The following is a 12,434-nucleotide window of genomic DNA, read 5'->3' on the forward strand; positions in this document are numbered from 1 at the left end:
TCAAAAATCTTATTTCTATTCCTGAAGTAGAATCTTCTGAAAAGAAGCCATCCATGAGCAACGCTTCCACCTTGTTTGCCTTGGACTGAGCAGGAGTTAGTGATTCAGTCTTACTGGGAAAGTCAGCTGCAAACCTATACCTGAACTGGCTCCCTACTTTAAAGCTTGGCAGCATTCTCTGTATTTCTCCTATAGATGTCTAACCTTCTGGCTTGTGTTGTGGTTGTGGATCAGGAAATTAATGTAGATTCTGGGGTCCTGACTTGTGGCTTATGTGAGCTGGTACCAAGTGTTGCTGACTTTGGCAGTACCTGGAGGAAAATGAGTTGCTCTGCTTTTGAGAAGGTGGAGGCCAGGCCAAAGCAGATGAGTTGTGTTATAGGATGATGAGCTTGAGTCTTGTGCCGTATTGGGATGTATGCAGAAGAGGAGGAAAATGGCACAGTGCTGTTGTGGTGGTCTGCTCTGGGGATGCCTCTTTGCCTTCCAGGAAAAAAAAAATCGAATTTTATTATTCTCTTGTACTGTAAGGGAAGGGGATATATTGTTAAAGTGAAGAGTCAGTGTCCTTTGAGAGAACAATATGTTGGTCTACTTCCTTTTGGATTGTGGACCTTTTTGTTAAATTTGAGTCATTTCTTCTAGTTCCTTACAGTCCTGACAGCTAGGAGTGCATGTGTGCATTGAAGAGATCAATGAACAATAAACCTGTTTCTGAGAAGTGGGTCTTCAAGACAAACTGATGCTAAGTCCTATTATAGAAGTCAAGTCGCTGGAGTTGGCACCTCATTGTCTGTTTCAGCTTTGCATTGTTTGTATGAACATGATGCTGTGAGAGACCAGCAGGGATTTCCCCTCTGCTGGAATCCAGAAAGTGAAAACTACTGAGTAGAGTTGGGTTGTGGCTGGAAAAGTCACTAGCTAGACAGGGCAGATGGGGTAAGGAGGCAGACTGTAGAAGCAGAAGTGGTGATGTGCATGAGGAGTCCTCCAAGCCAAATTACTGGCTTGACTTACGCACAAAGGTCCAATTCACTATTTCCCAATCAGTTGGAGGCTTCTTGAGAAGGCCTGTCTTGGGGACCTCTATTCACCCCTCTTGCTTAGCCTCCCTTACTGAAGCAGGCAGCCATGCGAGGGGGGTGGATCTTTATCTATCTCTAACATGCAGCAGTGGCTGGTCTGGGACCATGTGCTCCCTTCCCAGGCACATTCAGCCTGTCTGGGTTTTACTTCTGTTACTCTACCGAGTAAAGAGAAGAAGGAAGCCAGGAGAAGGGTTGTCTTCTATTAACCCAGTGAGCTGCTGCTTCTGAAGTCAGTGACCAACTTCCCCCCCAGCTTAACCCCTGCCACCATTTCAGTCTCCTACCTGCATTGTCATACTGTGGGACAGAGTAACCAGGGCTGATGCTTACTCTGTCCCACAGCCCTCTTCAGCCCCAGTAACATTTTGAGCCTCAGACTCTTTGACCCTCTTTCCTGGCCCACTTTGAGCTCCAGTGTCACTCAGAATCCGCACAAAGATGTGCAGTATGTGGGAGAGTAGGAAAAGTTAAGGAAGGGAGGAAGGACAGATGGTGGTAATCAGTCTTGTTCTGCAAAGATTGAGAGCTATATTGAGGACCATACTGACTCTGAATACTAGTGTTGATACACTCAGAAAACCTGAAGGCGGAAAGTGATCTTCAGCTGTTGCCGTGTTGCAAGATGCAGGAGAGGAGGACTTAAATGAACCTAAGCACCAGGTTAATGTGTTCTGTACAGGGCAAATACAGTACAAAAGTATGCTTGGGCTGGCATGTATGTGCAAGCACATGTGTTCCTGCTTCTGAAGTGGGACAGCACTTGAAAGAAGGAAGAGGTCCTCCCCATTTAAAGAAAGAGCAGTGAAATGGAGGAGTGAAGAGGAGGAAAATCCTTCCATCCGTCATGGTCTATGAAGAATGGGTTATAAAGTGTTATAAAATGCAGAAAAAACAGAGCTTAAGGAAACTTTTACAATTCTCACTTCTTCACCTTCCTGAGAGCAAACCAATAGCAAGTTGGGATATTTAGTATGCGTTAAGAAAAAAGCTTTGAGTTTCTGGAAAATAATAAGGCAAAGAGTTTAGTCAGTGCATCATATACATTCTTCTGTATTTAGTGAACTCAGACTTGGCTACTTTATCCTAAACCCATTTTGTTTTGAAATAGTTAGAATAAACAAACTGAAAGTTGCAGCTGTATTTACTTGACTGTTGCCTTATTAGCCTCTTATCACATATGTTGTTATATTAATAATAACTCTTGCAATCGAACTGTTGTGCAATAGGCAAGCCTATCGCCTTTTTCCCAAGAAAGTGTGTATTCATGGGGGAGTAGGGAATTCGTCATCCCTCGGCATTCCAACATTTGAATTCTGCTGCTTATACTGTAACTACTTTTCAAAGTTTAAAAAATATTCCCTCCCATGTCTGAAAAATTACCTATTTTAGGATTTCATTATGTACTTAAATACAAATGCTGCCTTTTATGAAAAGTATTGATGTATAGCTAGAACTAGAAGATCGCAGAGATCCATTAGAAAGGTGATCTAGTGGGAATCACCATTATCAGCCGTATGTTTATTACAGACAGAAAAGGAGTGATAGGATAGTAGAGCTAATGAAAAAAGAGGTGACAGGCATGGCAGAAAAGACCAGCTTCAAACAGGTATACGGAAGGCCTAGTTTCAATTCCCGTTTTTTTCCTCGTTTTTCAGCAAATGATGTAGGTGCTGACTCAGTGAAACCTTTGGGTGCTTCGCCTGCAAAAGGACTCTTCCAACTGGCGTTGTAAACAGACCTTTTGCATTTTGCGCTAACACTGTGTGCTGTATCACGTGGGTACCCAATGACAAATTGTGCTGGCTGCTCATAATTCCTAATGTAAAAATTGTTTTGACAGTACGTAGTACCTCAAACAAAATCAGGTCTTGGACTGCTCAAGTTTGGCATAGAATAAAAGACTTCCTGAAATTTAGAAGGCAGTCTTGCAAATATTTTCTTAATTTATCTGTGAAGTGATACTTTGGCAAAACTAATAATGTTGCCAAGGGATGGAAAATGTCGATTTTAGGAATGTAAGTTTGCTTATACATGAGGCAAGACATTTGGGTGGGTGGATGTTCTAGTTCTAAGGGGAAATACTAAAGACCAGGTTTCGATGCTTTGCTGTTCATGGGGCAGAATGACAACACAGTGACCAGCATGAGAAGAAATAGCATTGTCCTTGTTCTATGGTATTGCTGAATTGCAGAGTGTGTTCTCATGTGGTTCAATAGTACATCATAATCCCCAGCTACATACATAAAATGCACAGAAACTACGTAAAAGCAGAAAGTGACGTATCCTAAATTTGCAATGTCTGATACTGCAGATTTTTTTTTAATTGGGTACTTAAGACATGCATTTTTATCCCTGCACTATAATTTGATTGTTGGTGTTTTTAAATTTTTTCCTAATCACTGGGGGCACAAACTATTTTCTCCTGCTTGTTATGCCATGCTGTTAAAAAGTATTTGTTACTCATTATATTTTCAGGTTCAAAGTAAACAAGAGAAGAAACCTGGAACTTCATCTCCAGTCCCTTTGAACTCCGCGGTTAGCCCTTGCACTCTTCTGCCTGTGAATAAAGCCACCAGCAGTACCCCTTTGTCGATAAACATTCCACGTTTCTACTTCCCTAAAGGACTTCCGAATGTCTGCACTAATCATGAAGAAATCATTGCCAGGATTGAAGAAGCCTTTGCAGAGTTTGAGGATGAGAAAGCAAACATCTGTGAAATGGGGAAAATTGCTAAGGTAACTATTCTCTAGGTTTTTCATTTTTTGCAGAGAAAGACTGAATTTAAAAATAATAAAGTATCTCACAGCTGTTCTTATTTTTAGTGAAAAAAGAACCAATATCCTTTTGCTCTGAATGTTTTTGTTTAGATTAAGAAAACAGTAAACAAAAATGAGCTCAGTTTGCTGTTTGTCACATCTGATGTGTATGCTTTTTCTTGCTTTGATTTGCAAAATGGTTCTTTCGGATTTCTTACCAGAAACAAATTGCATTTTTGTTTTTCTGTTCCTCCATAGTTATGCTCAGAAAATAACAGAAACTTAGTCTGCCTCTGGCTTCAGGTAGTGCCAGCTACCTTCTTTGTGGTTAGCTGTCCCACTAATCTGGACATGATCTTTGCAGCGTTGTTTGAGAAAGCAGTTTCCAGCCTACGCCTCCTTGGACACAGAAGAGGGAAATGCTTAGTCAACCCTCAGCCACGGAGATGCATATGTTCAATATCCATAATGCAGGTGTCAGCAGACTTGGAGTTGTTACAGTCTGCTAATGAGTTCCTGGCTTCAGGGAACAAAACACAGCACTTGTGTGGGAGCATGATGCAGATGGGTGGTTCTATTTTCCTCTCCTTCAACCATGGTTTTTAGTAATGCTGATCTAAAACTAGCAGTTGTCAGACTCATCTCATGTGTTCAGTTTGCCCTGAATGCATCTTTGGCACTGTAGGTTGAGCAATGATGTTCTGTCCAAGAGGAGCACTTCTCTTCCAAGAAGGAAGATTTTTCTGAAAGGAGAGACTAGGTTGGTTTTTTGTTTGTTTGTTTTTAGAGGAATTGAGTGGTGTTATTTGTAAACAATCTCTGAAAACATAAACAGAAAAACTTCTTTGCTGGACCAAAAAAAGGTTTGAAATTGATTTTATGACAAGACAGACAACTGTGTGTGGCCTGTCATGTTCAAACTGGGAAAAGCAGGAGGGTGGTGCAGAAGAGACCTCTGCCTTTCTTCTGGTCTCTGCATCTGTCTCTACATGGATGTGCTCTGTGCCATTTAGCTGTTGCAAGGCTTGCTTCCGTTCCATGGAATTATTGATAATGGTACCAGTTTTGGGGCTCTGAAATAAATGTGAGAGAACCAGCTACACGAAGAAAACAGCAGAAAACAAACGTCATTCTTTCCTCAGAGTAGTTAAACACCTGTAGAAGTACAGTCACCTGACACAAGATGGCTAAATCCGAAAACAGTTCTTATGCTGACTGGGGTTCCCAAAGAAACATGCAGGCCCAGTCAAAAAGTTGAGAATGGACTTGCAGAATAGTCTTGCTTAATAGAAGAGGTGAAAGAGGCTTTGTGGGGAAAGCAGAAGTGATGCCTCAACTACTTCTTCAAAATATTCTTCCTTCCATTTGGTGTGATATCCTTCTTCCCTGTGCCTGACCTGAATCAGCTGCACTCCCTCCAAGGCCTGTGTTTTGCAGATGTTCTGATACGTTGGCTGGCGTCGTGAAGGTGGCTGGAAAGATCTTTGTGGTAAAGAGGTTTCTTGAAGGTGTCAGCAGCTGAATGTTTGAAGCCATTTTCAAGCCTGCTTTTCTGAGGCATGAGAGAGTACAAAATGCTTGAGCTTTCATTGATTATTATTCTGAAAGCTAGCAGCCTCTGCAGAGGCTAGTTAAAAAGTTGTGTTCAGGGAGTCCTTTTGCTGGAATCAGCCTCTTTCTGTTTGTGCTTTCATTTTTTTGTTACCCTGCTGTGATCTAGTGGTGTTGGGAAAATGGACTGTTCTAGGTGGAAGGCACTGCACTGAAAACTACAGGATGGGAATCATTTCACCTTCAGGCATTTAATCATTAATTGTCTATAATTAGAATTGAAGTTCCCTTGCTTTCAATGAGAAGTCGTCAGCCCACGTAGAGAACGGGTCATCCTTTTCTAAGGTAGGTCAGTGAGGTCGCTGGTTTGAGTGGCCTTCTGGAAGGAGGTGCCTGTCTCTCTCCACTTCACTTTGCAGGGAATCTTGCTAAACAGCTCAGTCAAAGACAGAGCCCAAGAGCTTGATAGTCTCTGATCCTTTTCTAAGCCTGACAGGACGTATTTCTCAGCTATTTAAAAAGGCATATGACAAAGTAGAAAGTTATTGGTGGATTCTGAACCTTGGCATACAGTAAATAGCTTTTTGACTAACCTGTGTGCTGTTACCACTTTATTTTCCTTATGTAAAAGTCTTGATGGTGAATTCAGTGTGTAAACAAGCAGGCTCTTCTTGTGACTGCTTTTGTATTCCTCTTTGTTCTGGTGTGTCATTACAGATATGTGGCTGCCCACTCTACTGGAAAGCACCTATGTTCAATGCATCAGGAGGAGAAAGGACAGGATGTGTATCTGTACACTCATTTGTATCTATGTGGAGAAAGTGAGTATAGCAAATGCAAAATTCTCTTTATGGAAAAAGAGAACAGCCTGCCATAGAAGCCTCTGTTTTTTTCTTTTTTCTTTTTTTCCCCTCCACCAGACTTTTCAAATCATTGTCCCTTATTTAGAAGAAAATAAATGACTTAAAACTCTCTGTCAGCTTAAGTGTTCTTCCCCAAAACTCCCTGAACACTTGTTTCCATGTTGCATCAACAAACTTTGAAGCAATTGTATAGATGAGGTGTTTTGGTCTGGTTGGCATATGAAATACATTAACACACTCCCTAGAAATATATCAGCCTTTCATGAGATAGCTGATAGAAGTCAGTGGATTTTGGATATATTTATCTGAGGCCTTATTGCTGCTACACTAGTGCACTGAGTGATTGCCATTTGGGAATGGGGAGAGAAGGCATGTGATAATGTTAGAGGACAGGAAGAAGGAATGTAAAATAAAGAAGCATCATACAAGTGGATGCTCTGGGAGCTTTAATAGTTATTACCTTCTTCAAGCACGCTGTATAATAAATCTGTGGAGTTTGACAGTCACTTCCACATACCATTGTCAAGGCTTCTTTTTGAAATTGAGAGCTCTGGAGTCAGAGGTGCTTGGAGTCAGAAGTGTGAGATGGAACAGACTTGCTCTCTTGCCTAATCTTTCTCCCCCCAGGGTGATTCAGGCTTTAGTCTATTTTGTGAAACACCTGAACAACATCTCCATCTCATATCCAGAGAGAGTTCTAATTTTTGACTTAATGGTTGCTCTTCAGGTTCTTAAAGTAGCCTTTAACCCTGAGTTCCCAAAGTATTTCCTGCGATAATATTGTCAAAACAGTTACCCTGGCAAAATTGCAAAAATGTTAGGGGTGACTGTGATCAGTAAGCTTTTCTTGACACAGACAACATTTTTTCCTTCGTTAGGTTCCTCCAATTACTCCTAATTAATCCCTCATGTATGATACCACATATTTTCACTCCTGACTTTCACATCCTTCAGATATTTGCAGACGGTGGTCATGCCCCTCTTCTGTATTCTTTTAACCACACCATTTCCAAGCCAAGTTTTGTATGCGTTTCTCACTTTAATTGCTCTTTTAGAAAGATTCCCCCCCCGCCCCGCTTCTCTTCCCCTCTGACAGTTGCAAAAATTTTCTGGAAACATGATAGACAGAAGTAAATGTAGTGTTCCTGGTAAAGTTAGACTACAGCTGTCTGAACACAGCCATAATTTTAAAACAGTTATCTTTAATTGCTGAAGCCTGTTTTCAAGCATCTTAGTAGCTGACCTGACTTTTCAAAATGCTACATCCTCACTGATCTCATTTGAAGTCAATAGGAATTGCTGGGTATGGTATAGAATACTTCTGAAAATCAGACCAACTTAGTGTTTGATATATCCAAATGTTCTCTTCTGTTACAGATATTCAGTAGTGATTTGGTAAATGTCATGGAGTTTCCGTTTTCATGAGTATTTCTGTTTGGAGTGAATTAAGTAATTGTGATACCTTTAACCAGCATAGTATTTTGTATTAGAAGAAAGTAGAGACAAGAATCGGTGTCACAGATGCAAACTGTCAATGGAAGGAATGAGTTTACATGCTTTTCAAAATACTCAGTCCTACTAATTCTCTCATTAGGCTGTTCTCCATTACTTCAGTGGACGGCAGCCAGCTGTGCCGTAATTAACAAGGGATGCTCTTTTTTTCCCTTCTGGGGAGTGATTTTTCTGGTTGAAAATTTAGTCACTGTAGTTTGGCAATATCCTCAAATATTGAAATACAGTAAAGGATTAAATTGGAGAGCGTATCTGTTATGGCATCGCATTAGGTTGATCCTATTGACTTCAAATGAGATCAGTGAGCATGCAGCATTTTGAAAAGTCGGGTTACTTACTAAGATGCTGTGGAATCAAAGTAAGAACAGTCTTCAGTAAGAAACCTTGTTTACCACAGCAATGTTAACATGAAAAAAGCTCCACTGCGTGGTAGTACTGTGGTGCTGCTGAAAGATATTGAAGAAAGTGGGTGCTGGTAGTCTGAGGTCAATTTTGCACAATTCACACGTGTAACGTGATAAGACACTTCATAATCCATCTATAGTTCATGATTGTCCTGTGAGGTACAAAGTAGTTGGAGTAACTCTTCATCTCTCTCGTAGAATCCTATGTAACTGCCATGATGATGCATCCAGATTCACATACCTTTTAGCGAAGCCTAGCTGTGACTACCTAGAACAGGAGGACTTCATCCTGCTACTTCAGGTACCTGCAACAGCTCAGCAGTGAATGGGTGGGGAGAGAGCACTATGTTTATTTTGTAACTTCTTTATTTTCCTGTCTTTAAATGTTTACCAAGTCATGCAGACCTTGGTTTGAACAGCACCTGGATGGGGTTTATTTTGGAGTGAAATAGAAATAAGTGGACTATTTTGCATAAGTCCACTTTAAGTGGACTATTCTACGTAAGTGCCAACCAGCTATGTATCTTGCTAAAGTCGCTGAGGATTTTCAAAGCTTTATTTAGCCTCTTGTTAGGATTCGTAGTTATCAGTGCCTGGTAACTAGGCTGAAATTTGCCCCATCTCTCTAGGTGGTTATTGTGAAAAATGCATGGCTCTGATACTCAAGCGCAACATAAAAGCTCGTTAGAAATGTTGTAAAAGTTGCTTGACAAGACAATTATAATTGAATTTGTCTAGCAAGACTACCAGATACAATACCACGTGGAAATCTTTGCAAAAAATTTTGCCGTTCCGATTGTTCTGTATATGCCTCTAAACCTGCTAGTGCACAAGTCCCACTGCTGATTTATTTTTTTTCCTAATGTTCAGGCTAAATCTGTACGTCCTGATTTAATTTCTTTCTTTTCCTTTTATTCACATGTGATATTTTTAACAAAGCAAAGTGTCATTCTTTAATTATTTGTGGCCATTTGGGCAGGCTCTGGATAGGTTTAGGGTTTCTTTATAGTTTCTTTATAAATCAGGTCCATCTGCTCCTCTGATCATCTGTTGATACATTTTCTGAACTTTTCCACATATCCCTAGATCTCTTGCACTGTGTTGCCCTCTATGCAAAATCTCTGTAGCGATGCTGCTTTGGGGAAGGATTTTGTGTCTGCACTGGATGTTTCTGTGTCTCAAACAAAACTGGGACTGTGATGGGTAAATTTTCTCATGTTCCTTTTCATCTTTTCTCCACTGGGCACACTGCCTTTCCTGATTGATTGCAGCTGTGCTTTTTAGCAACTGGTGCAATCAAAGGCATGTACAATCTTGTTTGTCAGGCAACCAGAGACTAGCAATATTACACCATATTACACCATCATATTAGACATCGAGTTAGACTGGCCAAAATTTGGTCATATCGCACCCCTAAGAGCACTGTGTCTGCTCTATCCCTTTGTTGTGTCATGGTATAGACAAAGCAAAACTTCGAACACTTTTTTAAAGGGTAGAGTAGTCAGACATGTAGAAATATCGGAGACATTGATTCATACAGGATCTGAACTGATTCATTCAGGATCTGGGCAGTTTCTCCACGTTTTTGGTCATGCATTTCTTGGCAGATTTGGCATCATGAGCCAGTGTTTGGCTTACAAAAAGCTGATCTTGAGAAAGAGGCATCTCCACAGGTAGTTCAAGTAAATTTTGGAAAAGCACTGATCATACCTGTACGCATTCTGAGGCTCACAAGAGCTTTCATTGTTGTGGAGGACATAAAAGGCAACTTTCTCAACCTTTCAAGGAATGTTTATTTCTGACACCTAGCTCTAATAAATGTTAATAACTTCAATGAATGGAGGAAAAAAAGATCTTGGAGAGGAGATAGTTGCATGGTCAACTAACTAATTTTTTGTCTCATTCAATGAAAATGAGTTTTCATCTACTCACTAACTCTCTTCCTTTGTTTTTCTGTCCTTAAGTAAATCAAAATGGCCCAACAGGTGCGTATTGCCCAGAAAATGTATTCTACTTATGCTTCTAGAAAGTTCACTTTATAGATAAAAAGATGTCATTTCAGTTTTATTGTTAATGCTGCAAAGACAGTTTCAAAAGTAAACAAAAGTATTGGTTTGTAGACCCAGTAACTTCTAAACATTAAAAGGAGAAGAAAATCTATTTCACTTTATTTGGTCTTATCTTGCAGGATGTGGTGGAAACGCATCCTGGCCTGACGTTCCTGAAGGATGCTCCGGAGTTCCATTCCCGGTATATTACGACGGTAGGCTGGCTCCTTTGATCTCCCGTGATACTGCTGTACCAACCTTCTCTTTGTGATTTGCCACTGTTCCCATCAGCAAATCCTTCAGTTATTTCAAAAAACAGGTCTTTTCAATATTACTGGCGATGAGTTATTTTAAGAACTACTTCCAAAGGAAAAATGAATCTGCCTGTGTGTGCAAGAGGTTACTCAAAAAGTTAATAATGATTCTTTCTGGACTTAAGCAAATCTATAAAAACAACTTTTTTGGTCTTTAATCCTGATGAAGGAAAATGAGAGGTCCTTCTTTGGTCTTTGAGAGCTGCTAAGTTACCCCTAATTCTGCTGGGCTGCTGAGACATGGAAGGCTGTATGTTTGAAGATTTCTGTCACTTAGGCATGGAGAATCTGTGATTGTTCCATGGTACAAAGCATCCATTGCACACAGGGGTCTACTGTCCAACTCCTCTGCCTCTCGTTCTTGCCAGAAAGCCTATCTAGTCTTTCTGAGTCTCTGAGCTTTTGTGGCTACTGTTTGTTGTTGGGTTTTGTTCTGTAGCTTTGTTCCGACTTTGCAGTCAGCAGTTAGACTGGTGCTTTACCTGAATAAGTTTGTACTTTTTTTAAGCCTTTAGCTTGTTTCATGTTGTGTATGAATCTGGATAAAAGGTATAAATGTTAGGATGTTTTATCTCTGCAGTGGTAACAAATTCAAATAATGACAGACCTGATGGGAGCTGTATCCCAACAGGGCTCAAGGGCTTAAAGTTTCTCCTGTTTGCTTGCCAGGGTCTGCATGGGGGCCAGCTAAAGCACGTACTGGCAGCTGGGAGATTACTGGCAGACACAGGCTTGTTCCTTTCCTGTAAGGAACAGATGGCAGAAAGACATTGTTGCTCTGGGCAAACCCTGAACTGTCACACTAATGTTTTACGAAAATGTATAGCAAGAATCAATTTTAAATGTTTAGATGCACTTGAAGATGAAAGTGAACATCAGTGTTTTATCATGTCCCCATGGAGCAAGACAAGACATAAGCATAGTAACTGGCCAGAATAGGTATAAAAATGGCCAGGGAATTATGGTGAGTGTGGAAGGTGCCTGTGGCACATGTACCCTGGTATTTGGTGTTTGAAGTACACGGAGGAGGTGAGAGCTGAAAGATTTAAGGTCACATTAGCATCGGTTTCTGACTGCAATATCAACCAGTTGTTCTTTGCTGGTGAGCAGGTCAAGATACAACGCGTGGTTGTCCTCATGCTGGCTGTTGGGTGGTGACAAAGGCAGTTCTGTGCATCTGCCTTTCCGGGTTCTTCTCAAGTCACGTGCTGTTCCTGTATTTTTCAGGGTCTATAGGAGGGAATAAAGGCAAGAAACAAATATCTTTGTGGAGTAATCCCCCAAATGATCACCCTTGGTGTCCCGAAGCAGCAATTGCTGCACTTTCTGGACCTCATTGGGGTGCAATGTATGTTCTGGTCTGAGAGACCAGTTGCGTGAAGCTGAAGTTCCACTTCAAGATAACTGAAGTGGAGGCTGTTACTAAAAAGGGCAACACCTTTTCCTTCCTCTGTCCTTTTCCACAACTTCCCTTGTTGCCTGGGCGAGGTCCTGTGTGACCATAAAGCAGTCACAGAACCGGACCCTTCATGAGTGCATGAAGCTCCTCAGTGCTTCTTGTTCTGCTTGTGCCTCCACTGTGCTTTCCTACTTCAGTCTGAGCCGTTAGGCACCCTTACTCATGGTACTCTGACAGAGGTGGCTTCCTGGGCTTTCTCCCGGGCAGCCAGGAAACAGTGGTGCTTGTGGTTGGGGCAAATGGTGTGTAGCGGCGAATCTTACAAAGCTGTGATGTCCTTCACAGACCCCTCACACTGGCAGGACAATGCTGTTCTGGGTGTCTGTGCCGACAGACAGATTCCTTCTGAGCTCAGCATGTTTGGCCTTGGCCAGATCTCTGAGTTGGAGCAGAGTCAAGACCTCGGGAGACAGACAGTCTGTTGGGTCAGGTTGTTCC

At 41.3% G+C, this 12,434-nt stretch overlaps 1 protein-coding gene across 1 annotated transcript in view; it reads left to right on the plus strand.

Annotated features, from left to right (window-relative positions):
• The window catches only part of PPP2R3A (protein phosphatase 2 regulatory subunit B''alpha), a 58,125-nt gene that overhangs the window by 28,538 nt on the left and 17,153 nt on the right, over nt 1–12,434 (plus strand). Inside the window, exons 3-6 of the mRNA XM_075157921.1 lie at nt 3,564–3,824; nt 6,114–6,217; nt 8,374–8,476; nt 10,364–10,438. Of these exons, the coding sequence (XP_075014022.1) occupies nt 3,564–3,824; nt 6,114–6,217; nt 8,374–8,476; nt 10,364–10,438 (543 nt within the window). The remainder of the gene's footprint in view (nt 1–3,563; nt 3,825–6,113; nt 6,218–8,373; nt 8,477–10,363; nt 10,439–12,434) is intronic.

The sequence above is a fragment of the Calonectris borealis genome, chromosome 9 (genome assembly GCF_964195595.1).
Source record: "Calonectris borealis chromosome 9, bCalBor7.hap1.2, whole genome shotgun sequence".
In the NCBI taxonomy this organism is placed as follows: Eukaryota; Metazoa; Chordata; class Aves; order Procellariiformes; family Procellariidae; genus Calonectris; species Calonectris borealis.